This window comes from Mauremys mutica, chromosome 9 (assembly GCF_020497125.1).
Source record: "Mauremys mutica isolate MM-2020 ecotype Southern chromosome 9, ASM2049712v1, whole genome shotgun sequence".
Classification (NCBI taxonomy): Eukaryota; Metazoa; Chordata; order Testudines; family Geoemydidae; genus Mauremys; species Mauremys mutica.
In genome coordinates this window covers 73641498-73666045 of record NC_059080.1, presented here as the reverse complement: position 1 = coordinate 73666045, position 24548 = coordinate 73641498, and the positions used below count along the sequence as shown (strand labels likewise).

Here is a 24548-nt window from a genome sequence, read left to right as displayed (position 1 = left end):
GGATGCACAGAATATGTCAAGATAGAATCTATACCAGGAGTAGGCATGGTTTCTGTAAAGGGAAATCGTGTTTTACTAATCTATTAGAGTTCTTTGAAGGGGTCAACAAACATGTGGACAAGGGGGATCCAGTGGACATACTGTACTTAGATTTCCAGAAAGCCTTTGACAAGGTCCCTCACCAAAGGCTCTTACGTAAATTAAGCTGTCATGGGATAAAAGGGAAGGTCCTTTCATGGATTGAGAACTGGTTAAAAGACAGGGAACAAAGGGTAGGAATTAATGGTAAATTCTCAGAATGGAGAGGGGTAACTATTGGTGTTCCCCAAGGGTCAGTCCTAGGACCAATCCTATTCAACTTATTCAGAGAAAGGGGTAAAAAGTGAGGTGACAAAGTTTGCAGATGATACTAAACTGCTCAAGATAGTTAAGACCAAAGCAGACTGTGAAGAACTTCAAAAAGATCTCACAAAACTAAGTGATTGGGCAACAAAATGGCAAATGAAATTTAATGTGGATAAATGTAAAGTAATGCACATTGGAAAAAATAACCCCAACTATACATACAATATGATGGGGGCTAATTTAGCTACAACGAATCAGGAAAGTGATCTTGGAGTCATCGTGGATAGTTCTCTGAAGATGTCCATGCAGTGTGCAGAGGCAGTCAAAAAAAAGCAAACAGGATGTTAGGAATCATTAAAAAGGGGATGGAGAATAAGAAGGAGAATATATTATTGCCCTTATATAAATCGATGGTACGCCCACATCCTGAATACTGAGTACAGATGTGGTCTCCTCATCTCAAAAAAGATATACTGGCACTAGAAAAGGTTCAGAGAAGGGCAATTAAAATGATTAGGGGTTTGGAATGGGTCCCATCTGAGGAGAGATTAAAGAGGCTAGGACTTTTCAGCTTGGAAAAGTGGAGACTAAGGGGGGATATGATAGAGGTATATAAAATCATGAGTGATGTGGAGAAAGTAGATAAGGAAAAGTTATTTACTTATTCCCATAATGCAAGAACTAGGGGTCACCAAATGAAATTAATAGGCAGCAGGTTTAAAACAAATAAAAGGAAGTTCTTCTTCATGCAGCTCACAGTCAACTTGTGGAACTCCTTACCTGAGGAGGTTGTGAAGGCTAAGACTATAACAGCATTTAAAAGAGAACTGGATAAATTCATGAAGGTTAAGTCCATTTCTGGCTATTAGCCAGAATGGGTAAGGAATCATGTCCCTAGACTCTGTTTGTCAGAGGGTGGAGATGGATGGCAGGAGAGAAATCACTTGATCACTACCTGTTAGGTTCACTCCCTCCGGGGCACCTGGCATTGGCCACTGTCGGTAGACAGGATGCTGGGCTAGATGGACCTTTGGTCTGACCCAGTATGGCTGTTCTTATGTTTTTATGTTCTTATGGAGAGGTTGCAACAATTTGGAGGACAGGATTAGAATTCAAAAAGACTTTGACAAATCCGAGAATTGGTCTGAAACTAACAAGATGAAATTCAATAAAAACAAGTGTAAAATACAAGGGAAAATCAAATGCAAAACTACAAAATGGAGAATAAAAGGCTAGGTGATAGTACTCCTGAAAAGGATCTGGGGTTTATAGTGAATCACAGATTGAATAAGAGTCAACAATGTGGGCAGCTGTGAAAAAGGCTAATATAATTCTGGGTGTATTAACAGGAGTGTAAGACACAGGAGGTAACTGTCCAGCTCCATTCTGCACTAGTGAGGCCTCAGCTGGAGCACTGTATTCAATACTGGGTGCTACACTTTAGGAAAGATGTGGACTAACTGGGGAGAGTCCAGAGGACAGCAACAAAAATGATAAAGGGTTTAGAAAACCTGTCCTGACCTATGAGGAATAGTTAAAACAGGGGTCGGCAACCTTTCAGAAGTGGTGTGCCAAATCTTCATTTATTCACTCTAATTTAAAGTCTCGTGTGCCAGTCATACATTTTAACGTTTTAGAAGGTCTCTTTCTCTAAGTCAATAATATATAACTAAACTATTGTTGTATGTAAAGTAAATAAGGTTTTTAAAATGTTTAAGAAGCTTCATTTAAAATTAAATTAAAATGCAGAACCCCCGGACCAGTGGCCAGGACCAGGGCAGTGTGAGTGCCACTGAAAATCAGCTTGCGTGCCACCTTCAGCACACGTGCCATAGGTTGCCTACCCCTGGGTTAAAACAATTGGGCATGCTGAGTTTTGAGAAAAGAAGACCTGGGAAGACCTGAAGACTATGGGAGGGACCTGACATATGTTAAGAGATTATATAAAAAGGACTGTGGGATTAGAATGTGAGATACTGAGCTGATTATGCTGGGAGTTGTGTGTGAAGGACTGGCCTTGGGCTTGTTCTCATTGGCCAGCTAATTGTAAATAGGATACAGGTGTGTAGGATAATTACCCTATGGGTTACAGCTGCAGCTGTGTTGATTTGATTAATCAATTAGCCACCATCTTGTATATAAGAGCATGCTGGGAAATGAATAAAGAGGCATATGCATATACACACACGCTGTTTCTCTCTCTCTCTGCTTGGGCTCTGTTCCTGCTCGAGTGTGATGCAACAAATGGTGACCCCGATGTGATGCAACAAATGGTGGAGAATGCCGGCATTGATGCCGATGGCCTGAGAAAAAAGAGACGTGCCTGAGCTCAGTGTTGCGTGGCTAGGAGCCGCAAGAAAGCCCAATAAGAAAGGAGGCGCACCTGAGCTCAGAGTCGAAGCAGCGGCAAGCTGCAGGGCGTCTGAAAAGGGAGCCCAGGGGAAGAGCGGCTATAAGTCGCAGGGAAGAAGGGCGGCTATAAGTCGCAGAGATAAGCGGCGGCTATAAGTCGCGGAGAAGAAGGGCGGCTATAAGTCGCGAAAGAAGGGCAGAGCAGTTAAAAGGGAGGCTAAGCCCAGGGAAAAGAGCGGCTATAAGTCGCAGAGAGAAGAAGGGCGGCTATAAGTCGCAGAGATAAGCGGCGGCTATAAGTCGCGAAGAAGAAGGGCGGCTATAAGTCGCGAAAGAAGGGCAGAGTAGTTGCTATGGAAACCGCTGTGGAAGCGGAAAGATATGCATCGCGGAGCGGGGCAGGCTGCAGGAGGGAGACTAGGTCTTACCAGTTAATGATGTTGATTTCCAGGACATTGAGCACAGCAAGTGTTGAGATCCTTAAGACTGCCCAGGAGATCATCATGTGGGATTGTTACTTCCCCTACAATTACCAGAGTCCTCTAGACTCCATGCTGTGAAACAAGGAGGGAGCTTGGAACTTTGAAATCAAGCTGGAGGCGGGGGTGGAGGAGAGATCAAGGTCTCTCAGGCAGTGCAGAACTTTAGTAGGAGTTCTCTTCAAGCATGAACAGCTGCCTTTCCTTCTAAAGAAAACACTATCTCTGTGCCATTGAGTGCATGTTAAAATATATAAGAACTCAGTTTTAATAAGAGAACAGTGTTGCTAAATGGAAGGTTTTTTGTTTTGTTTTTAAATTTTTAAAGACTTGGGAGTTAACTCAGACTGCTTTGCAGCTGCCTTTAAATCAGTATGTGATGTTTTTTATAGAAAATTGCCTCACAGATTTTATTCTTATGACACATTCACTACAGAATGTCCAACTTGTTTACTGTCTTTATTTGTGCTCTCAAGATGTTGTTTTGAAAATTGTGTTAGAGAAGCTATATTGGAGAGTTAAAGCTATAACTGCTTTTTAGTTTTACAATTTCTATCACTTGCTCAAGAAATTTTGTGTTTAGTGTACCATGCAATTATTATTATTAAGAGTTATGTTTTGTGTTTTTTGTTTTGTCTTGTGATGTCTTCTGGCCAGAATTGTTGTTGTTGTTGTTAAGTGATGTGTTTTTAACAGAGAAGGGGGAATACCCCCCCCCCCATCCTCAGTGTCAGTTTGATCGCCTGACATCTGAGGAATGCTTTGGTAAAACAGAGAGGGGGGAATCCTGTAAAATTCACATCACTTGTTTGTTGTATTTTGTCTTTGTTTGGTGTTTTTGCGGTTATATGTTAATGATTGCATGGTTATATAGGTTTTAATTTTTGGCTTGTGAACAGATTATTTAGTGGTCGTGTATTGTGATTTTATTTGAAGGCTCTGAGGCAGATCCTCAGCTGGTGTTATTTTACACCAGCTGAGGACCTGCACCTATCTGTTTTAAACATTATTGTTCTTTAGTTTTTCACCATAATATTTATTATGATAATTTAAAACTTTTTGGACAAGACTAAGATAGATTGTGGTGTTATAAGTTGGAAAATGTTTTGTGAATGTTTTTTATCCTCTTTTCCTTTCCCTCTTCTTTATTTTGAATAGAGGGGGGAGATGTGGGATTAGAATGTGAGATACTGAGCTGATTATGCTGGGAGTTGTGTGTGAAGGACTGGCCTTGGGCTTGTTCTCATTGGCCAGCTAATTGTAAATAGGATACAGGTGTGTAGGATAATTACCCTATGGGTTACAGCTGCAGCTGTGTTGATTTGATTAATCAATTAGCCACCATCTTGTATATAAGAGCATGCTGGGAAATGAATAAAGAGGCATATGCATATACACACACGCTGTTTCTCTCTCTCTCTGCTTGGGCTCTGTTCCTGCTCGAGTGTGATGCAACAAAGGACTATGACTATACATGATTATAATGTAGCAAATTTGTTCTCTATGTATTACAATGTGATAAAGACATTATTTTAGAATGGTCTACAGTTGCCAAGTGTTTTTGAAAGATTTGTTTAAATTACAATAAAAAAGGGGAAACACACCAGAACAGCAAAGAACATCCTATCCATTTGATCACTACCCTGAGCCTGCAGCCCCTTACCAAACTTTCTGTTCTATCTTATATTTACTATCTTTCAGTGTAGTTACATGCTTACAGTGCATTTTTCTCTGTATCACTTTTTATATTCTGATTATGTAACTGTACCAATTACATAACTGAACGGTTGATAAATGTAGGATTTATCTAAGGATTAACACAGAGCCTCTGCTGTCAAGCCCATTGTAGATTCTTACTGTCAGCCAGCATGCAGAAAGCTGCTGTTCACATTACATACCATAAGTACAGTAAATATACTCTTCCCAGGCACGTGGAATGAAGATTTCTCCGCAAGTCTTTTACATAGATTGGTGTCCTTTGCATAGTACAATGTTACCAAAAGAAAACATGGTACATTGACATATTCATTGAAATATAGGGTGTAAAGATCAAACGAATTAAAGTTTAACCGGTTATCTCGCCTAGAGGAGGGGGAGGGAGGTTTCCACCAGGTCTTTGTTTTGTTTGGTCAGCAATTCCCGATTTGGGCACTGATGTCTCTTCTCTCCCAGTGGGCCCCCTTCTTACTGTTGTCAGGGATTCTTACGCGTCTGATCTGATGCATTTACTGTGACTGTGCCTTTATCACACTGAAATGTGTAAGGTTTTTTACTTTCTGTCTGTCATACTCCACTGTAGCTAATTAAAAAAAAAGACAATACAATGGTGTGCCCCTTTCAAAGCACCTATTGTTGTGTATTTCTCCCCAAACCGCCCGCCCCTTAACCTCCCCTCCCCAGAGTGGCCGCTGTGTGAATTTCCTAGAAGGAGGCGAGAGGGAGCCGCACGAAGCTGCGGGCTGAGCGAGGGAACGAGCCCGCGATGACAGTGACATGCAAACCACAGCACCGCGGAGAGGAATGGAAAATTCATCCCCCGGCTGACAATGTATCGGGTGTTCAGAGAGGGGGGCGGGGTAGGCGCACTGTCCCAGGCCTTGCAAATCAATGGCTCCCCCGCCCGAGCCGGCAGAGAGCGCCGCCTGCGCTCGCAGCGCATCAATCATTAACCGGCGCGGCGGGGGAGGCGGGCACAGAGCAGGCGCCGGCACCCCGTTCTGCCGCGGGGGCGACTCGGGGCCCCAAGCCGGGCAGGGTCTCGGTCTCCTCCAGCGGCAGGGGCTGAATTACCGCGAGGCTGGGCTGCTCTGCAGGAGGAGCTGCCGCCGCGCGGCGGCTGGGGCGATGCTGCTGCCGCTGCTGCAATGAGTGATGCTGGCGGGGGGAGGAGGAGGAGGAGAAGCACAAATCCACTGCAATTCCTCCTCCGGCGGCAGCGGGGAAAGCGGCTGGTCCTTCGCCGGATCACATCGCCAGCCCCGCTCCGGCTCCGGGGCCCCAAAGGCGCCCTCTCCTCCCCCCACCGCCACCCCCGCAGAGGAGCAGCGCCGCGGCGGGCCGAGGGGGCTGGGGAGGGGGGCACCATGCCTGGAGGCCGGGCAGCCAAGGACCAGGCGCCTCCCCCTCCTCCCTCTGCCCCCCTGCTGCGCTGGGACGAGGTGCCCGATGACTTCGTGGAGTGCTTCATCCTGTCGGGCTACCGGCGGCTGCACTGCAGCGCCCAGGAGTGCCTGGCCTCGGTGCTGCAGCCCACCAACGAGACGCTCAACTTCTGGACCCACTTCATCCCCCTGCTGCTCTTCCTGAGCAAGTTCTGCCGGCTCTTCTTCCTGAGCGGGGCCGGCGAGCTGCCCTTCCACCACCCGCTGCTGCTGCCCCTCTGGTGCTACGCCTCGGGCGTCCTGCTCACGTTTGCCATGAGCTGCACGGCCCATGTGTTCAGCTGCCTCTCGCTGCGCCTGCGCGCCGCCTTCTTCTACCTGGACTACGCCTCCATCAGCTACTACGGCTTCGCCAGCACCGTGGCTTATTCCTACTACCTGCTGCCCGGCCTGCGCCTGCTGGACGCGCGGGCCATGAGCCGCTACCTGCAGCAGCGCCTGGGCTGGCAGCTGGACTGCAGCCTCCCCATCGCCCTCTACAGCGCCCTGGTGCTGCCGGTGGCCTTCGTGCTGGCCGTCACCTGCACCGTGGCGTGCTGCAAGAGCCGCTCCGAGTGGTGCGCCTACCCCTTCGCCATCCGGACCTTCGTCTTCGCCATGCCCCTCAGCATGGCCTGCCCCATCATGCTGGAGAGCTTCCTCTTCGACCTGCGCGGGCAGAACCCCACCCTCTTCGTCTACTTCTACCGGCGCTACTTCTGGCTCCTGATGGCCGCCTTCTTCAACATCAGCAAGATCCCCGAGAGGATCCAGCCGGGGCTGTTTGACATCATCGGGCACAGCCACCAGCTCTTCCACATCTTCACCTTCCTCAGCATCTATGACCAGATGTACTATCTAGAAGAAGGGCTGCTGCAGTTCCTCAAATCCCCACCTGCCTCCCCTACCTTCCTAGGCACCATCGGATATATGCTGCTCTTAATGCTTTGCCTGGGAATGGTCATAAAGAAATTTTTGAACGTTGCAGATCTCTGCAAACAGGACTAGGCGGCCAGGTATATTTATTCCTATTGTGATTTCTGTTCCTATTCTTTTTAGAGGATGCTGCAAAATTTAAGTGAAAGGTACAAAGGAGCCTGGTACCTTTCTATTGAAAGTGGTTGTTTCCTCTTGTCAATCACTGAACTGCTAGAATACTACTATTACTCTTAAAACTACTAGGTTCCCAAGGGAAGAAATCAAGCACTATTGTTTCTAACTATTCCTACATTGTTGTTTAGGACACAAGGTGAAACCGTTTAGTATTACTGTTTAATCTGCTAGAAAAAAATGCATGAACTGTGAAGGCCCCTTTACTAACTCCAGACTGTTTAGGGGGTTGTTTAGGACACAAGGTGAAACCATTTAGCACTACTGTTAAATCTGCTAGAAAAAAGAATGCATGAACTGTGAAGGCCCTTTACTAACTCTAGACCATTTAGGAGATTATTTAAATCAGCAATATATGCACCTGCACCAGGATTATACACACAGATTTTTAATCAAGTCCTGGGTGGAATTCCCTAGCAGATTATGCACTGAAGTTCTTCTTCTTCTGTGCTACTGTAATAGCCCTTTGAGGTCACATGCACTGGAACTGGATTTTAAATGCAAACAAGCTGACAGCTGTCCATAGTCCCCCCCACCCCCCGTGTTGTGTTATAGCCCTTGTGGCAACTAAGCTACAGTTAAGATTTTTGAGAGAAAGATAAAAAACAACTGCAAACTATCAGGGAGCTATAATTTGATCAAGGGATTTTGTTCATATTCTGCGACTGAAGCTTGAATGGTTGGTATAGTCATTCCAAGGCAAAATAGAAATACAGAGCCAGATTCTTAGCTGGTGTAAATTGTCACAGTTCCACTGAAGCCATTGGACCAGCAGAGGATCAAGCCCAGAGAACCAAAACCTAATTCCCTACTCACACAAAGCTCCCATTGACTTCAATAGGAGGTTTGTGGAGCGGAGAACATGATTTCACCCAAAGGCCCTAATCCAACATCCAGGGGCGGCTCTAGGCACCAGCTAAACAAGCAGGTGCCTAGGGTGGCGAAATTTAGGGGGCGGCGAAATGACGGGCGTGTATGTGCCCGCTTACCGGAAGAGCGGCGGGAGCTCTTCCCCAGCTGCAGAGGACAGGCCGCTCCTCGGCTTGTCCCCGCGGGTGCACACCAGGAAGCGGCCCCTCCTCTGCAGCCGGGGAAGGGCCACGTTACCAGCTCCGCCTGGGGAGGGGAGAGGAGGGGGTTGCTTACCGCGGAAAGGCGGGAGCCGGTAGCGCAGCCCTGCCCGGGCTGCAGAGGAGGGGCCGCTTCTCCTCCGCTTGTCCCCGCCGGTGCACTCCGAGAAGCGGCCCCTCCTCTGCAGCTGGGGAAGGGCCGCGCTACCAGCTCCCGCTGCTCTTCCGCAGTAAGGCCCCCCCCCAGGCGGAGCTGGTAGCGCAGCCCTGCCCCCGCTGCAGAGGAGGGGCCGCTCCTCAGCTTGTTCGCGCTGCTCTCCTGCGGGCAGCGGCCACCCCCCACCCTCCAGACCAACCGGTAGCCAGCTGCGGGCCGCCTCCCTGGGGGGGGGCTAGGGCGGCGCTGCACTGCTCGGGGGGTGGGGGCTCGGGCTGCGGTCGGCGCCGCTCGGGGGGGGCGGCGCTCTTCTTTTCTGCCTGCGGCGGCAGAAAAGCTAGAGCCGGCCCTGCCAACATCTGATTTATTTTTTAAAGTTATGAAGTATATTGACTTGATTTCTGCTCCCCCTCTTCTTCTGCTCTTTAGTTACTTGGGGCCAGATTCTGTCACCCTTAGATTACTGTAGAATAAACTACTACTGAATATGCATGGGAACTACTGAATGTGTTATAGGAGGCAGAATCTGGCTCTAGATAAGTACTCAGTTTTATATTTTGACATCCTTCCCCTGCTGCTTCATAATTCCATTTACCTCTGTGGCAGATGGACATTTTAAAGCCCTACCTAAGTGGCTGTGCTGGGGATGTTTCATAGGACAGAGAAGTTTTAGTTGGGTGACTCTTCCAGTTTACAGGTTAACAACACCACACCCATGAACAGATTTTTAAAAAAATACAAATTTGCTGTGTCTTTGCACAGTAACCTAGGTATTATCAGCAAAGAGATGACTTAATTATTAACAACATACTACTGATACTAATAAAGATTTTATAGATTATAAATGGACTGGATTTTAAACAGAAATATTTTAAAGTTATATGAATGGACAAACAACAAGCATGCAATAATATAATACAAGGAAATGACTGTCAAAGTTCAGGTGGCAAACTACTTGTTATGCTCCATTTTCAAAATGTATGATGTTGCTCCTTACTGGAATTCTAGTCATATATTGCACAATAACTTAACTATTCTTTATACAGGGCAGATTCATCTCTACCTGTGGAAATATGTTTCTGCCTATAAATTTGTTTTCAGATATGATGCATCAAGCCTCAATTAAGTATTTGGGGCCCAATCTTGTAGTCCTGATTTAGGAAAAAACTCCCATTGTCATCAATGGGTGTTGTGGTTGAGTAGGGATTGCAGGATCAGGCCCTTAATTTGAGGTTGGAGTCTTCACACAAACATGATTTTGAAGGCTGAATGCATCAGTGACTGTCATATATAGAGGGAGCTCCTGTGATGGTTCTCAAGGTATCCAGGACAGAGTCACCTTGTTATCCTCCTTGCTTGTGCTTAACTGGGTGTCAGCTCCTTGACACCACCAGCCTGTTAGCCACACAAGCACTTTCTTCTGGGCAATCTCAGACCTTACTTTAACTTGCAGGTTAACAATAGGTGCAGCCCAGTCCCCAAACCCTTTGAAGTGTTCTCTTGTAATGTCCAACCGCTTATCCACTAAACTCTCACAGAAATACCAGGTCTTCTGTCCCAAAGAGAACAGTGTACACACCAGTTTATATGATTCAACACAGGATCAACACCTTGCTTAATACCACAACACTGAGATATATTTATAGTGAAAAACAACTATAAGCTTATTATCAAAGATTCAAGAGATAGTGAGTAAGGGTAATGGAAACACAAAGGTTACATATAAAACAAAATCATAAGACTTTCTAGAGACTAAACTCAGCTACTGTGTTAGCCTCCTTGTCTAATGAAGTTTCTGACCCAAAGTCTTTTTCAACATCTTCAATGAAGGCTAGTTGTGATCCCATTTTCATTAATGTAAACACACTGCCCATTTACTTCCTAAATGCAGGATGGTGGGGTACGTACTCTGTTCCCCAAATACGGTCCATCAAACCTTTGAAGTATATCTGAAGATTAGTTTCTCTTCCCCCTGCTGTGTTTCTGTTAGTTTCTTCCTGAAATCCTTATAATCCTTCATCTGCATTAATCTTAGATAGGTGATGGAAGACCCACTGTGAATGAGACCATACTTAATTTACTTTTCAACAGAGAATACGAAAATAAATATCCCTTGTCTGACAGGAAACCTGTATCCACCCCTGCTGTGATACAGACTCTAAGAACATATTTTCAGTATACATGCAGAACTGCTTACATAGTATTTGTACATACATTTCACAACAATGACAATGAGCAGTGTGACCCATCTTTTAGTTTAAGACCTCACGTAACATTCTTTGATGAACCAGAATGTACATACCAGAATCAGGATAATATTGTAAACCCCGCTCCCCCCTTGCCAGTTGGCATTGAGGAGGTCTTGGGTCAATCCAAACACCACCACTCTCATAACACAGGGAGATTTTCAAAGACACAAAAAGCCTTTAGATGCTCCACTTCCACTGAAAGTCAATGGAAGTGGAGCATTTAAACTCCCATTTATGCCTTTGCACATATTCCCCAGAATGCTTATCACTAAGGTCCTTTATGCCTGAGCAGAAGCAGATGTTTCCAGTGTGACTATCATTAAGAACCCTTGGTCCAATGACTTCTCCCACTCTTTTCAGATAGGACTCAGTTGGCAGTCTTTGTGCACCCAAAATTTTCACTGAGGTCAGAGAGAGTTTCAGTCTGGCAAGGAAGATTATGCCTCTCTTGAGTTAGGGCTGCTTGAATCCATAGATAAATTGTCCTCTTCACTGCCTACTTCTGGGGTTGTTTAGGGCAGAGAATGCATCCTTCCCTATTCCATGACATTAATCTGGTGATTATTGAGGCATGTTGGGGTCCAATGAGATGGATAACCCAAGAGGTGGATAATAGAAGGAAAAGGTGGCCCACGTCACCTTCTTTCCCTACATATTTTTTACAGTATTGTAATTTTGGTTTTATCAAGCTACAGTATTTAATAGGATATGGCCCAACACAAATATATCACATTCATTCTTTTTCAGCGATGGGGCTGCTAACACATGACTTGTGGAAGAGCCACTTGTGGAGTCATGAAGCTTGTGACTAAACTGTGTAAATCCGTGGCTCCCAAATGTGATCCATGAGTATTTATTGATGGTCTGTAGAGAGCAGGCTGGTCCCATGTGCCTGTCTCCTCGTTTCCAGCTGCTAAACTGAAGTAAAAGATGCTAAAACTACATGAAACACTTTCCTGATATTACTTATCCATGTAAATGATTATATTTGCCCCAGTGGTGTTACTCAATTGCCAGTAATATAGGAGGTTGTCGAAGAAAACTGTGCACTGGTGCCTGGAGCCGCCCCTGGAAAAACAAATACGGAGTCAGCTCCTGCAGGTGCACCATGTTCCAAACTCCCTGACTTCCAAGGGAGTTCTGAGTGTGGAGCCACTGCAGGATCTGACCCATGACACTGTTCGAACATCTACATATATTATGCACATATACACTGAGTTTGAAATTAATGTGTTAAGAATAAAGTTGGTGTTTCAGGTGGGATGCACCCACGTTAAAAGAAGGCATTTTTATTGGTTTTAGATGGCTCATCCAAGCTTCAAAATAAACTATTTCTTTTAAATAATTTTTTAAAGAGATGACAGAGCATCCAACCGAAATGTAGGAGAAATCAGAAAGGCCAGGAAGAACAGCTCTCAGTGCTAAGAGACAGCTCAGAAACAGCTGAGAGTAGAAGCCAAATGTAGAGAACTTCTTTAAACCATATTACATAATGAGTTTTATTTGTGCTTGTCAGTAACAATGTAGAGGGCATCTTGAGAAGCAATGTCAGAAAGGCCATGGCTAACTTGTAAAAATACATTTGATATTTGCAGTTAGGCCACGTGAGATCATCTATATATATCCCAATTACAGACAACAGTATATGGGGTTGGATTATCTATGGTTGCAAGTATAACTGGAATCTTATTTCCATTCATAAATGGTGGCTGTAAATCCGACCTGATTTACAGATTTGTGCTCAATAAGGCACCACTAGGTAATATTCAGGACACTGCTTCATTCTGAACATTTGTATTTTAGCAAAGTTTTGAGGTGTATTTAACATCTAAGTCCATCTGTAGAATGATTTATGAATGCTGATTGCAAGTGCAGCTTTCTGATTTACTGTATTGTCAATGCACTGGATGTATGAAAGGGTGAATGAGTACAGGTAGGTCTGCCTAGGTTTCCAGAATTGTAATTAATATTTTTTGTTTTAAATGCAGATTAATATTAAATGGTTACAATGATAATTGCCACATTTCTCTGCAGAGTTTCTAGGGAGCTGGTACTTGAATGTCTATATTTATTTGTTGAAGGGAACATATGTGAATAACACAATCTGATATATTTGATGGCCAGTTTTTAATGAATATGAGTTAGGGAGGCCAGAAGTGGGACAAGCCACCCTCAGTTATGGGACCCATTTCTGCTCTCATTGAAGTGAATGGCAAAACTCCTATTGGCTTAAGTGGGGGTTGGAACCATTTCTTGGCTTGCAAGCATACCGAAGAGAATTCAGTGCATCCACAGTCATGTCCAGAGCTTAGACAGCAGGTCTGCTCTCTAATAGCTATGAGCTTGAGGGGTATTTAAGGGGACAAATCTTGCAGGGCATTTTATAGGCATCTGCCAGAAAACGCACACCTAGCATAGAGAGCAGAGAGTAAAATATTTCTGCTCCAATCCTGAAAAGCGGGTACTTCTCAGACCTTCTGTGAAAGAAGTCATGGAGGGATGGGGTCTAGGGTTCAGAAGCATGACCTGTGCTTTCTATTTACTTTTCCTTTCTTGGCCCAGCAATGGTCTTCATCCTTACACACTTGTGCAGGTGTGCACAGACCACGTGTGGGGCTGCTGCTACACAGAATGTTGGTGCATGACATTATTTTGTAATGAATGTGTGCCCAGAGCTGTAGCCTATATATTGACATGCCCTTGAGGAATGACAAGCTTCCCAACTACATGTAGCATGTGAACTAGAGTAGAAATTACTCCTGTGAGTTACACAGCTGACCTGTAGAAACTGTCCTATAGTGCTAAGCAACGTGGGAAGCTTGGTGTATCCATTTGAATGTTAGAATCTAGAATGTCAAGCCAGGTCACAGCTGTTTCACAGCAAGGCTAGCACCTGAGCTCTGGAAACAAGGTGAAAGGGTATGGATACACACAGTTCTAGTCTGCATGCCAGGGGAGAGATTTGGCACTTAGAACTAGAATCATTATTATGTTTTCTCATGTGAGAGTTGATTATTTGTTTAAAGTTTTCTGCTGATTGTGTCTGTGCTGAATTCAGCCTCATTTATCATGTTTATGTCAACAGTACCCAATGAAAGTGTGAGTCTGACAGTGCTTTATTTTTATGTATAAATTCCATTGCAGTACAATATTCCAGGCAGTGCAACTGTAAGGAATTATTGCACTTCATGACTGGTTAAAGTCATTGGGTTGACATCCACATGCCTTATAGCACCATATAATAGAGTAAGAACCCAGATATCCACAGCATGTCTTATTGCCTATAACAGTCAACATGATCAAGTGGTCTGAACAGAGGCCTGAGAACCAGGAGCTCCTGCCTTCTGACCCTAACTCTGCCACTACATGGTCTGTGACCTTGGGCAAGTTATTTAAACTTTCTGGGGCAAATTCATGCAAGTCAGTGGAAACACACCAGAGATGAATTTGGCCCCCTCTCTCAGTTTCCCCATCTGTAAAATGGGAATAATAAACCTTACCTACCTCACAGGAGTGTTCTGAGGATTAGCTAATGTTTGTAAAATGCTTAATAAAATGCAAAGAACTTTGTAGGTGCTAAGTAATATTCATTGACCTTCGGCACAAGGAATGTCATATTCGAACGGGCTTGTAATTGCCCTGAGAAAGGACCATGGCTCTTTCTAAAATCAGGAACTCCTGGACAAACAATTGGGCAGTGTACCCTATCTATACTCCTCATAGTCCTACCTCTAGAAGAGCCTGATTCTGCTCCCTTTGAGATCAATGGCAAAACTCCCACTGACTTCAGTGGGGGCCTCAGAAGGCCTCAAATTAACAGTACACCTTTTTACAAGCCAACTACATGCAAAGGAGTCAGTGGAGAAGCAGGGAGGAAAGCAAAAGAGGTTTGCCTTTCTTTCATAAATGCTGCCTAGTGATTCATTTGTACAGAGCAGCCATTTAACACTCATGAGTCCTGGTTGTTCATTTGGGGCTTGATCCTATTCCCAATTATTGTGATGACAATGGTAAAAGATTTCCATTGGTGTAAATGGGAGTAGGATCTGGCCTCAAATGCCCTCATGGCCTTTGTGCTCCGCTAACTCTTATCTCAGTGATAAAGACCTGGTGCACCAGTCCTGATTAAATAAGTAATATTTAGGGAAGAGTAAATTTTGTTTATTTTTTGCATCTGTCTAACATACATACACCCCAATGACTTCAGCCAACTCAGGCTTTGCCCTGTACATGCATCAAAACTGAACGTAACGCATCTGATCCTTCTCTTCATCCATTTTGCCCTTCTTTCTAGAAATCCTCTATGAATCATTGCTACAAGGAGCACAACTGCATAACTTTTAAGGCACAATTTAAAGCTAAGGGTATGAAATATGGGGCACCATCCTTTATATACTCAGGTGAGATGTAAGAAGATAAGAAGGTTTTACATGGATCAAAAAATACAGACCTCCTTTCAATATATTTATTTCTGTTGGAGCAGAAAAGCTACATTATTTCTTCCTCTCACAGTTTGCTAAAGTAGGGCCTACTCTGCTCCACTGAAATCAATGACAATTTAGCAATTGACTCAAATGGGAGCAAGTTTATGCCCATAATTATTTAAGAGGAAAGACCACTAGTAGACTTCCAGTTCCCTGGGAGCTTCTTCATGGCTGGCTATATTCAAATCTTAAGGAGCCTCCTATTGAGCATTCCTGCTGCAGGTGAATGCCTTAAGGCTTGCAGTTTCAAATGGGAGTCAATACTATGGAGAGGCATAAAGAAAATACAGCAACAGTTGCATCTTTTTATCAGCTAGTGATTCAAGCACATTTTGGTATATCTTGTTTAAGGGTCTCTGCATGCAACTGAATAAAACAGTATGAATCTTTGTTTCAATTGGATTGTGTTTGTTTTTTGAGGAATTTGCTCTCTGTAAAGTCTTGGATGCTGACTCCTGTATACATAATTACTATGCACTTTTAACAAAAAAAGTGTAAGCTATAAATAAAGTTGTTTCTGAACTCCTTGTAGAAAGGCATGTGTGTGGTTTTTCATTTCTTTCTCGAAGCTAGTGTGAGGCCGCTGGGAACAGAAATACACTAGATACATCCATTTAGATAAGTTAGATGCATTCAAGTTGGCAGGGCCTGATGAAATTTACCCTAGCATACTTAAAGAACTAGCCGAAGCAATCTCAGACCTGTTAGCCATTATATTTTGAGAACCCATAGAGGACAAGTGAGGTACCAGAGGACCGGAGAAGGGCAAACAGAATCTATCTTTTAAAAGGGAAACAAAGAGGACCCAGGAAATTATAGACCAGTCAGCCTAACCTCAATTCCTGGAAAAATACTGGAACAAATTATCAAACAATCAATTTATAAGCACCTAGGGTTATAGGGTAATAGCCAACATGGATTTGTCAAGAGCAAATCATGCCAAATCAAACTAATTTCCTTCTTTGATAGGGGTATAGGCTTCGTAGCTAGAGGGGGAGCTGTAAGTGTGATATATTTTGAGTCTAATAGGGCTTTAGACACAGTCCCACAGATATTCTCATAAACAAATTAGGGAAATGTAGTCTAGATTAAATTACTTGTAAGATATTTGCATAGCAAGTTGAAAGACTATACTCAATGAGTAGTTATCAATGGTTGGCTGTGGTTTGCTATGCAGACTGGGAGGATATATATAGTGGGATCCCACAAGGGTCTGTCCTGGGTCCAATACTACTCAATATTTTTATTAATGATTTGGATAATGGAGTGAAGAGTATGCTTATAAAATTTGCAGATAACACCAAACTGGGAGGGATTGCAAGCACTTGGTGGACAGGATTACAATTCAAAAAGGACCTTGATAAATTGAAGAATTGGTCTGAAATCAACAAGATGAAATTTAATAAATGCAAGTGCAAAGCCTTACACTTAGGGAGAAAAAAAATCAAATGCACAAATACAAAATGGGGAATAACTGACTAGGCAGTACTATTGCAGAGAAGGATCTGGGGGTTTATAACAGATCATGAAAAGGACCCAACAAGATGCAGATTAAAAAAAAAAGCTATTAGCGTTCTGGAGTGTATTAACAACAGAAAATGATAAAAGGTTTAGAAAACCTGACCTATGAGGAAAGATTAAAGAAACTGGGCATCTTTAGTATTGAGAAAAGACCGAGGGAGTCCTGATAATCTTCAAATATATTAAGGGCAGTTATAAAGAAGATGGTAATCAATTCTTCTCCATGTGCTTTTTTACTTTTCTGAGAACTATGCTAGTCAATCCATGTTACAGAGAACCCCATCCTAAAACTGCTAGCAATAACTGTACTTAAAGGATTGTAGCTAGCACAGTTCTGACTGTAGTATGAACAGAGTTATTTAATACAACCAAAATGTTGGTGGTTCAACTAAACAAATTGATTTAATCTTTTAAGTTAAAAGATATTAAGAAATGTTGCTGGGTGAAAGAGTTTTATATTTAAATGAAGTGCCATTTGAGAGAGAAAGCTGTCAGCTTTCTAATAAAGTCTGATTTATGGCACAATCCTATATTCCATATGTATGGATTTGGTATTTGGCAGATTACTTTTCTTCAAAAGCTGTATTAAAGGCTTGTCTGTTTTCATCAACACACAGTAGCTTTCTCAGGTCACACCTACTGTAAAGCATCCTGTTCTGTATTAAATAAAATGCAATTGTTTCCCTTTGCAATCAGTTTAAAAATCAACGGCTCTTTTCAAATACAAAAGTGATTACCTGAATTTAGCCCAAGTCTTTTAGAAATTCCATGAACATCTAGTTTATGTATTTTCACTTGTATGTATGTTCATCTATATGCATTTACATATATTTTTAGTCCTTCTTTGTTGTTTTATCTTGGTTCCTCTGGATTTTTTCACCTCTCTCAGGTTTTCTTCCACTTGTTCACTGAATATTAAATTTTATGGAACTTCTACATATCTGAACAAATTGAAGATTCTAAGATGAACACTGTCAGCACCCAGGAAATTGCAGTGAAACATATCCCACTCAGCAATATTTCTCTTAGAATGTTAGGTGAATATTCCAAGAAATTCTCCTTCTGGATATAGTAATGAAAAAATAGACCTGAACACAAAAGCACTGAGACATAATATTCACATAGAAAAGATAATTCTGATTAGTGGAAAATGTAGCATCTGTGTTGATTTCTGATATAACGGCAGTGATTAGAACTCATTAGGTAACTATATAAAGCAAGGTAACAATCCAAATCATAAATAGCCTGATTCAACAAGATACTTAGGCATGTGCCTAACTAAGCACATAAGTCATTTCACTGAAGACACCAGAACTACTCGTCTTAAAGTTAGGCATTTGCTTAAATACCTTGCTGAATCAGGACCAAAAGCAATAACACTTGAAATGTAGTTGCATTAGATATCTGCTTTCAGCCTTGTACCTCAAAATGCACCGGAAATGTGTTGTCATCCAAGATAATTGCATACACTGCCTTGTGTTAAAGATCACAGAGTTCATGGGCCTGACAGAAACCCCGTTTTAGTCAATTGGAGGCTTTCCATAAACTTAAATGGACATTGGAATCGGCCCAGTCTTCAAATATAAACCTAAGTATGTATCTACTATGCTTTTTGTATGTAAAGGGCACCATCAAATACAAGCTGAGAACTTTTTGTTGAGCTTTGTGGGAGTTCTCAGGATACATGTATGCTGTAGGTGGGAGCAAGCCTCCCTGCCCACACAGACAGTCTCACACAACAAGGCTGGAGCTAGCAAGCTGAAAATAGCAGTGTGGACACAATGGCTGGAGCTGGAGAGCATGAGCGCCAGCCTGTGCCACAATGTCCACACTGCTATTTTTAGCACGCTAAAAAGAGTCTATCTAGGCTGGGAGACTCACTCCCAGCTGCAGTGAAGACATACCCTTAGAGAGTTCTACAAAACATCTTTAGATCTCCCATTGCAAAGCCTGTCATTTGTGTAATTTCATCCTCTGAAAGATGGCAAGGATTTAAAATATTTATAGCAAAAAAATTCCACTGCCACCTAGCAAATAGTCAATGAAGGACTAAGAAATCTGAAGGCTGTATTCCACAGCTGTCATTTAGGGCCCTTCCCATTGACTCCAGTGGACTTTGGGTCAGGCTCTTGGACATAATATTTTACTTTTAAAGTAAGAAAAGAAAAAAAACCTCTCAAGGTACTTCAGCCCAACTGTCATCAGGATGGGAAAGAAATACCGTCATTTGTTTGGTGACTAGTTTACTGGCATTTGATATCTCACCTCTACATTGTAACCATTAGTTGACTCATCATTGTCTTGATATCAAACAGGAAATATAAAAGTCATCTTTTTTAACCCTTTGATACCAATTCTCTTACAAACAGCCTTAGGAGTTACCTACAGGCATACTGTCCAGGAGAGGAAAGGACATTTGTACAGAATTTTAATCTTCAGATTATATGTTCTAGGTATAGTGCTGGAACAATGTGTGGTTAGTCAAATTTGTGTATAGAGAGAAGCCCTGGGGGATGGGGTTACTCCCCCGACCCCAAAAGTCATTGTGATGCCCTAAGGACTTAGTCTTGGCTTTGGTGGCAGCAGCTAGCATTGCAGTCTGGAGCAGGTAAACTAGCAGATGCATGCTATGCAACAGGAATCCTTCTAGCACAAGGCAGGATGTTGGTTTTTTTTATTTACAGCAAACTCAGGAGTGGGGGCTGATAACAGCATACGTGCTAGCTGGAGATACCCTTTCCATTGGACCCAGCCCTTTGGGAACGGTGTGTGTACTGCAGGAGAGTGGCATCTTGGGGTTAGTCCTGTCTATGGAGCAGGTTTAGTTAATCTGGCCTCCCTGCACCATCTTTGGAGGATTTGGCCCAAAGGCTTAAGAGATATGCCAGACACCTACTAATCAGTCTGCTAACAGAGACAGGTCAGAGCACCATGCACCTCCTGGCTGCTGGAATGGCAGGTGCTCCACTATCTTTCCTCATTCTCCTGCCCTGCCCTCTCCTCTCCTCTCCCCACCCCCACTTTTGGTTGCTGGGAGGGGAAAGTCTACTTTTTGCTCTTTCTTAACTGCTGTTCTGGGGGCTGAGGCAAACCCAGAGCCCAACTTCTTCCAATAGGAGAGCATTTGTTTTCCACTATCTTTGCCCAAAGCCCTAAGGTCCATGGTTCTGGGACCACAGTATCCAAACTGATACAGAACTGTATTGCAGAATCTCAGCTTTCACTGTAAAAAAATAAATTCTGCGTCTAGCCCTTGTGTACATGAAGAACTCTGGAAATGTGAACCAAAGCAGCACTGTCCGAAGTGCACAGGAAAATCAGGGAGTGGCCCACAAGTCAATGTTACAGCTTGCTTTGTCTAATGTACCAGCAGGCATTCCCCTAGCGTTGGGGCAGATTGCCTTCTCATAGGCCCCAATTCAGCAAAGCACTTAAGTACATGCTTAAAGTCAAACAAGTGCTTAACTGTATCCTTATTCAGCAATACGGATGAACGTAAGTTTCTCTTTTGGAGTAACCTAGCATGCATTTTATCTCAGAGTCAGTCAGTTATGAACACAAGAATCCTGTAATGCCAGATGTGCCATTGGATCTGTTCAAAAGTTAATCTGATCTAATGAAATATTCATGCTTTAGCTAGGGATCATATCGATTCCTTTTAAGATTAAATGCACATGTCAAGGACTGCATTTTACATTAAGAGAATATTTTTATCCTAGTTGCTGGAGCATATATAGTATATTTTATTCAACTGTAAATATTCGTATTTTAATTTCAGTGTGCTGTAGTCTTAACTTTATTTTAACTTAGTTCTAGTGTGTACAGTATTATACGAAGTAAATTCCAATTAAGTTTTCCGATTTTAATGAAAAGGAAATTTATAATTAAATGCAAAAGTACAAAAATCCCATCTAAATGCAATATTCCGGTTGCACAGTTAAAATCACAAAAACTAGAAAAGGTTAAGCACTCAACAGCAACATCAATGCAGCTGCATTGCTCATCCTGTGAGCGTTATGGCATACATCTACTGACATGATTAGTTGTAACATGTAAAGCTACACAGTTAACAGTGAATAGAAAATAGCACATGGAAGAGTTGCTGTTTTGGATTTCCTAGTTTTATTAATTGAGAAGAAGGTTGAATTACTTGGACTGCAAACTCTTTGGGGCAGGGGCTGTTTTTAATGTGCTTGTACAGAGCCCTGTGCAATGGGGCCCTAGATACTGCCATCATACAAACAGTACACAACATCTTACATTTATTTTTGTAAAAGGCTCATTCAGTGCACAAGAAACACGTATAGTACTGCAGGCTGGGAAGGTGCTGCATTGTTCAGCTATATACAAACCCGAAATGGGGAGGGGGAGAGTAAGGGTAGAGTGGAGCATAGCTCAAACCCATAATACTCTGTGTAACCCCACTAACCCCTTCATGATCACTATACTACATCCCTCCACTCTTCATTTACAGCTTGGATGTAGTCCAACCATAGAGGAATGGTTCAAATAATATGGGAGGTTATTGTTAGAAAAATTAATACACCAATTATGTAGCCAGCAAAACAGAGGACAAACATACTTAGATATTCAGTTACTAGTCATTCAATAGTCAAAGTACATTCACCTGCAAAAAACAAAGACCGTACACCTGTCCAATGTTTTGAATATTAATAGTTGCTAGACATGCCTGATCTGTTTAATGTGTAATCAGAGATTTCACTCAGTTTAATGAAGGCACTAGAAATGTTACTCTGTAATATGGTAATACCCTATTAAATAGAAAGGTCTGATGACTATACTCCTGTATGTCTCTTTAAACAAAAGCTCACTGCTGTAATGGTTGTTTTGTTTGATATTTACATGGCAAGGATTTTAAACCTAAATAAATAAATAATTAGGAAAACATATTCTCTCCCCACCTGGCCCTGCAAATTCTAGTCTTCCCTTTTAGAAAGTACATACTGCTTCCTGTGTGTCTTCCTCTCCCTCAAGGTAAAAAGCCCTTTGCTTGATTCCTTTTCCTCTGGTCTTTTGGGGTCTACCCTCCTGGGCTTGAGACACTGTTTGATAGCCAGCAAATGCAAAGATGACAAATTGTCTAATCATTTATGACACTGGGCCATTTTACATTTATGCACAGATGCAAAATGAGCACTTCCACAGTAGAAATAGCTGTCAGGAGCCTGAGTCCCTTATTTTACTGAGTCAGTTTCATTGGCCCTGCCTTCTCAGTGCACATCTTGTCAATTTTTCACTGCTGTTTCCCTCCCTGTTGCTAATTCTACTGCTTTGGGCGAGGTTAAGTTCCCCCCTCCCCAACCAGCAATTGTCTTTGAATTCTCTCATTATTAATATCAAACCAATCTGTCACGCAGCATTTCTTCTGGGACATTTCTAAACGAGCAATATTCAGTTCATCTTTTTAGCTCTACCACAGACACAGGCACCTTTTCCCCTAGCCTCCTCTATCTGCTCTAAATCTTGAACCATTACACAGTAATGTCTGGCTTTGGTGTGTGGAGCTCTGTTAAGATCTTTGGCAGGTCTTCTAACCTTTTATTTCCTGCTTGCTGAGGTTGTAACAAACTCCCCAAGAGGGAGCAGGTACTACTGCCACAGACACTCACGAAAATTGCTTTCTGAGTGTTCGACTCCTTATCTATAATCACATCGACAGGAAAATAGTGGCCCCATCTTTTACTATATTACTGCCACTCCTCCTTCACTCCATGAAATTGTTATTCTTATGTTTTTCCTTGTTGTCAATTTTGTAAAGGGACCACTCAGTGCACAAGAAATACACTTTACTTCAAGTGCTGCAGGCAGGGAACATGCTGCTTTATTCAACTATATGTGCGGGGAGGACACTAACAGTGCTTAATTTGTAGTGAAATAGGTGCTGGGGCTCAAGCATTTTTTTATATTCATAACCATAGGCACCGACTCCATGGGTGCTCTGGGACTGGAGCACCCATGGAAAAAAATTGGTGGGTGCTCAGCACCCACTGGCAGCTCCCCGTGGCCCCGCCCCACCCCCCTGCTCCAGTTTACCTTTGCCTCCCTCTCCTCTGCAAGCACACCACCGCATCCTGCTTCTCCCCCCACTCCCAGCGCTTGTGCCGCGACACAACTGATTCGTGGGGCAGGGAGGAAGGGGAGAGGAGGGGGAACGCAGCAGGCTGGGGGAAGAGGTGGGGCCAGGCAGGGATTTGGGGAAGGGATCCAATAGGGGCAGGGAGGGGGCGGGGACTTTGGGGATGGGGTTGGAATGGGGGTGGGGCCAGGGGCAGGGAAAGGGGCGGGGACGGCATGGGCACCCACCAGCGCCAAGAAAGTTGGCGCCTATGTTCATAACTAGTGTGGCAAGCCCAGTGGTGCTGGGACTATGAACTGCCAAATGGATACCCCTCTGAGCGACACTAGTTCCAGCGACCTAAGCACTGACCACACTGGTGCTATGTTGACAGGAGACACTCTCCTGCAGATATATCTTCCACCTCTTGCAAAGGTGAAATAATTATGCCCACAGGAGAGCACTCTCCCATTGACATAGAGCATCTTCATCAGGCACACTGCAGCTGCCCCGATACAGCACTTCTAGTGTAGACCTATCCTGAGTAACCCAGTTAACCCCTTGAGGACCACTTTACTACCATTATTGCACTAAAATTCCTATGTTTTTCTTTAAGAAGTAGTGGGGGGGGGAGAGAGGCGGTTGGAATAAGCTGGCAGAGTTTGCAAGTTATGTTGGCTTTGCTAGCAAAGTTCATAAGCGATTTGACCCAAAGCTAATGGGTTGGCAGAACTTACAAACTATTGCAAAGCTCTGTTTCTAGTTCAGTAGTTCCCAAAGTGAACTGAGGTCTGAAGTGGGTATTGTGGAATTCCATCCCTTGAGCCAGGGAGGGAACATGCCAGAATGGCCTACTGGCACGTTTGCCACAAGGAGGATGCAATTTTGTTCTCAAAATGGCTTCCTTTGCTGCATGACCTCTCATGCATGATGTGTGAGAGGTCATGCTGTGCAAGGGGGATTCCCATGCTGGTGGGGGCATGCTGGTAGTACCAGAAATGAAAGGGGTCTGTGACATCTAGTCAGGTGGAGAAAAAATGTGGGAAACTACAGCTTTAGTTGTGTCCTGCTCCTCCCATGAGAATGGCGGATGTAGTTGCATTGTGCCACTGCAGCCTCCTCCCTTTTTCCCAGCCAGAGTTTACTCAGGCACACAGACCTGCTCCAACCCTAATGTGTGTTATCCTGATTAAAAACAGCAATAAGCAATTAGTGGAAACAAGTGGGCACTTGAAGCTGAACAGTATTAAATGCAATTTATGCATTTTTAATGAATAAAAAAGCAGAGAGGTTAGGCCCAGATCAAAGATGTTTGGGTACCGAACTTTCACTGATTTCACCCAGGGTTAGTCATTTATAATTTAAGAAAACAACTCTGTTTTTTATTTATTGTTTGCCCTGCACATTGCAGAGTTTGTCTGATGTCAAATTTCCTAAATATTCTGGTTAGTTGAAAACTCAGCAAATTCAATTAGTGAGACAAGGTGGGTGAGGTAATACCTTTTATTGGACCAATGTCTGCTGGTGAAAAAGACAAGCTTTAAAGCTCCATGAAGCTCTTCTTC

At 43.3% G+C, this 24548-nt stretch overlaps 1 protein-coding gene across 1 annotated transcript; it reads left to right on the top strand.

The window, feature by feature from the left end:
• The first annotated feature begins 5783 nt into the window (after positions 1-5783).
• On the top strand, positions 5784-8387 carry PAQR9 (progestin and adipoQ receptor family member 9). Its single transcript, XM_045031226.1, is given in 2 exon segments — positions 5784-5904; positions 5907-8387. Coding segments are annotated over 2 exon segments (1539 nt in total). The 3' UTR covers positions 7325-8387.
• The last annotated feature ends 16161 nt before the right edge of the window (positions 8388-24548 follow it).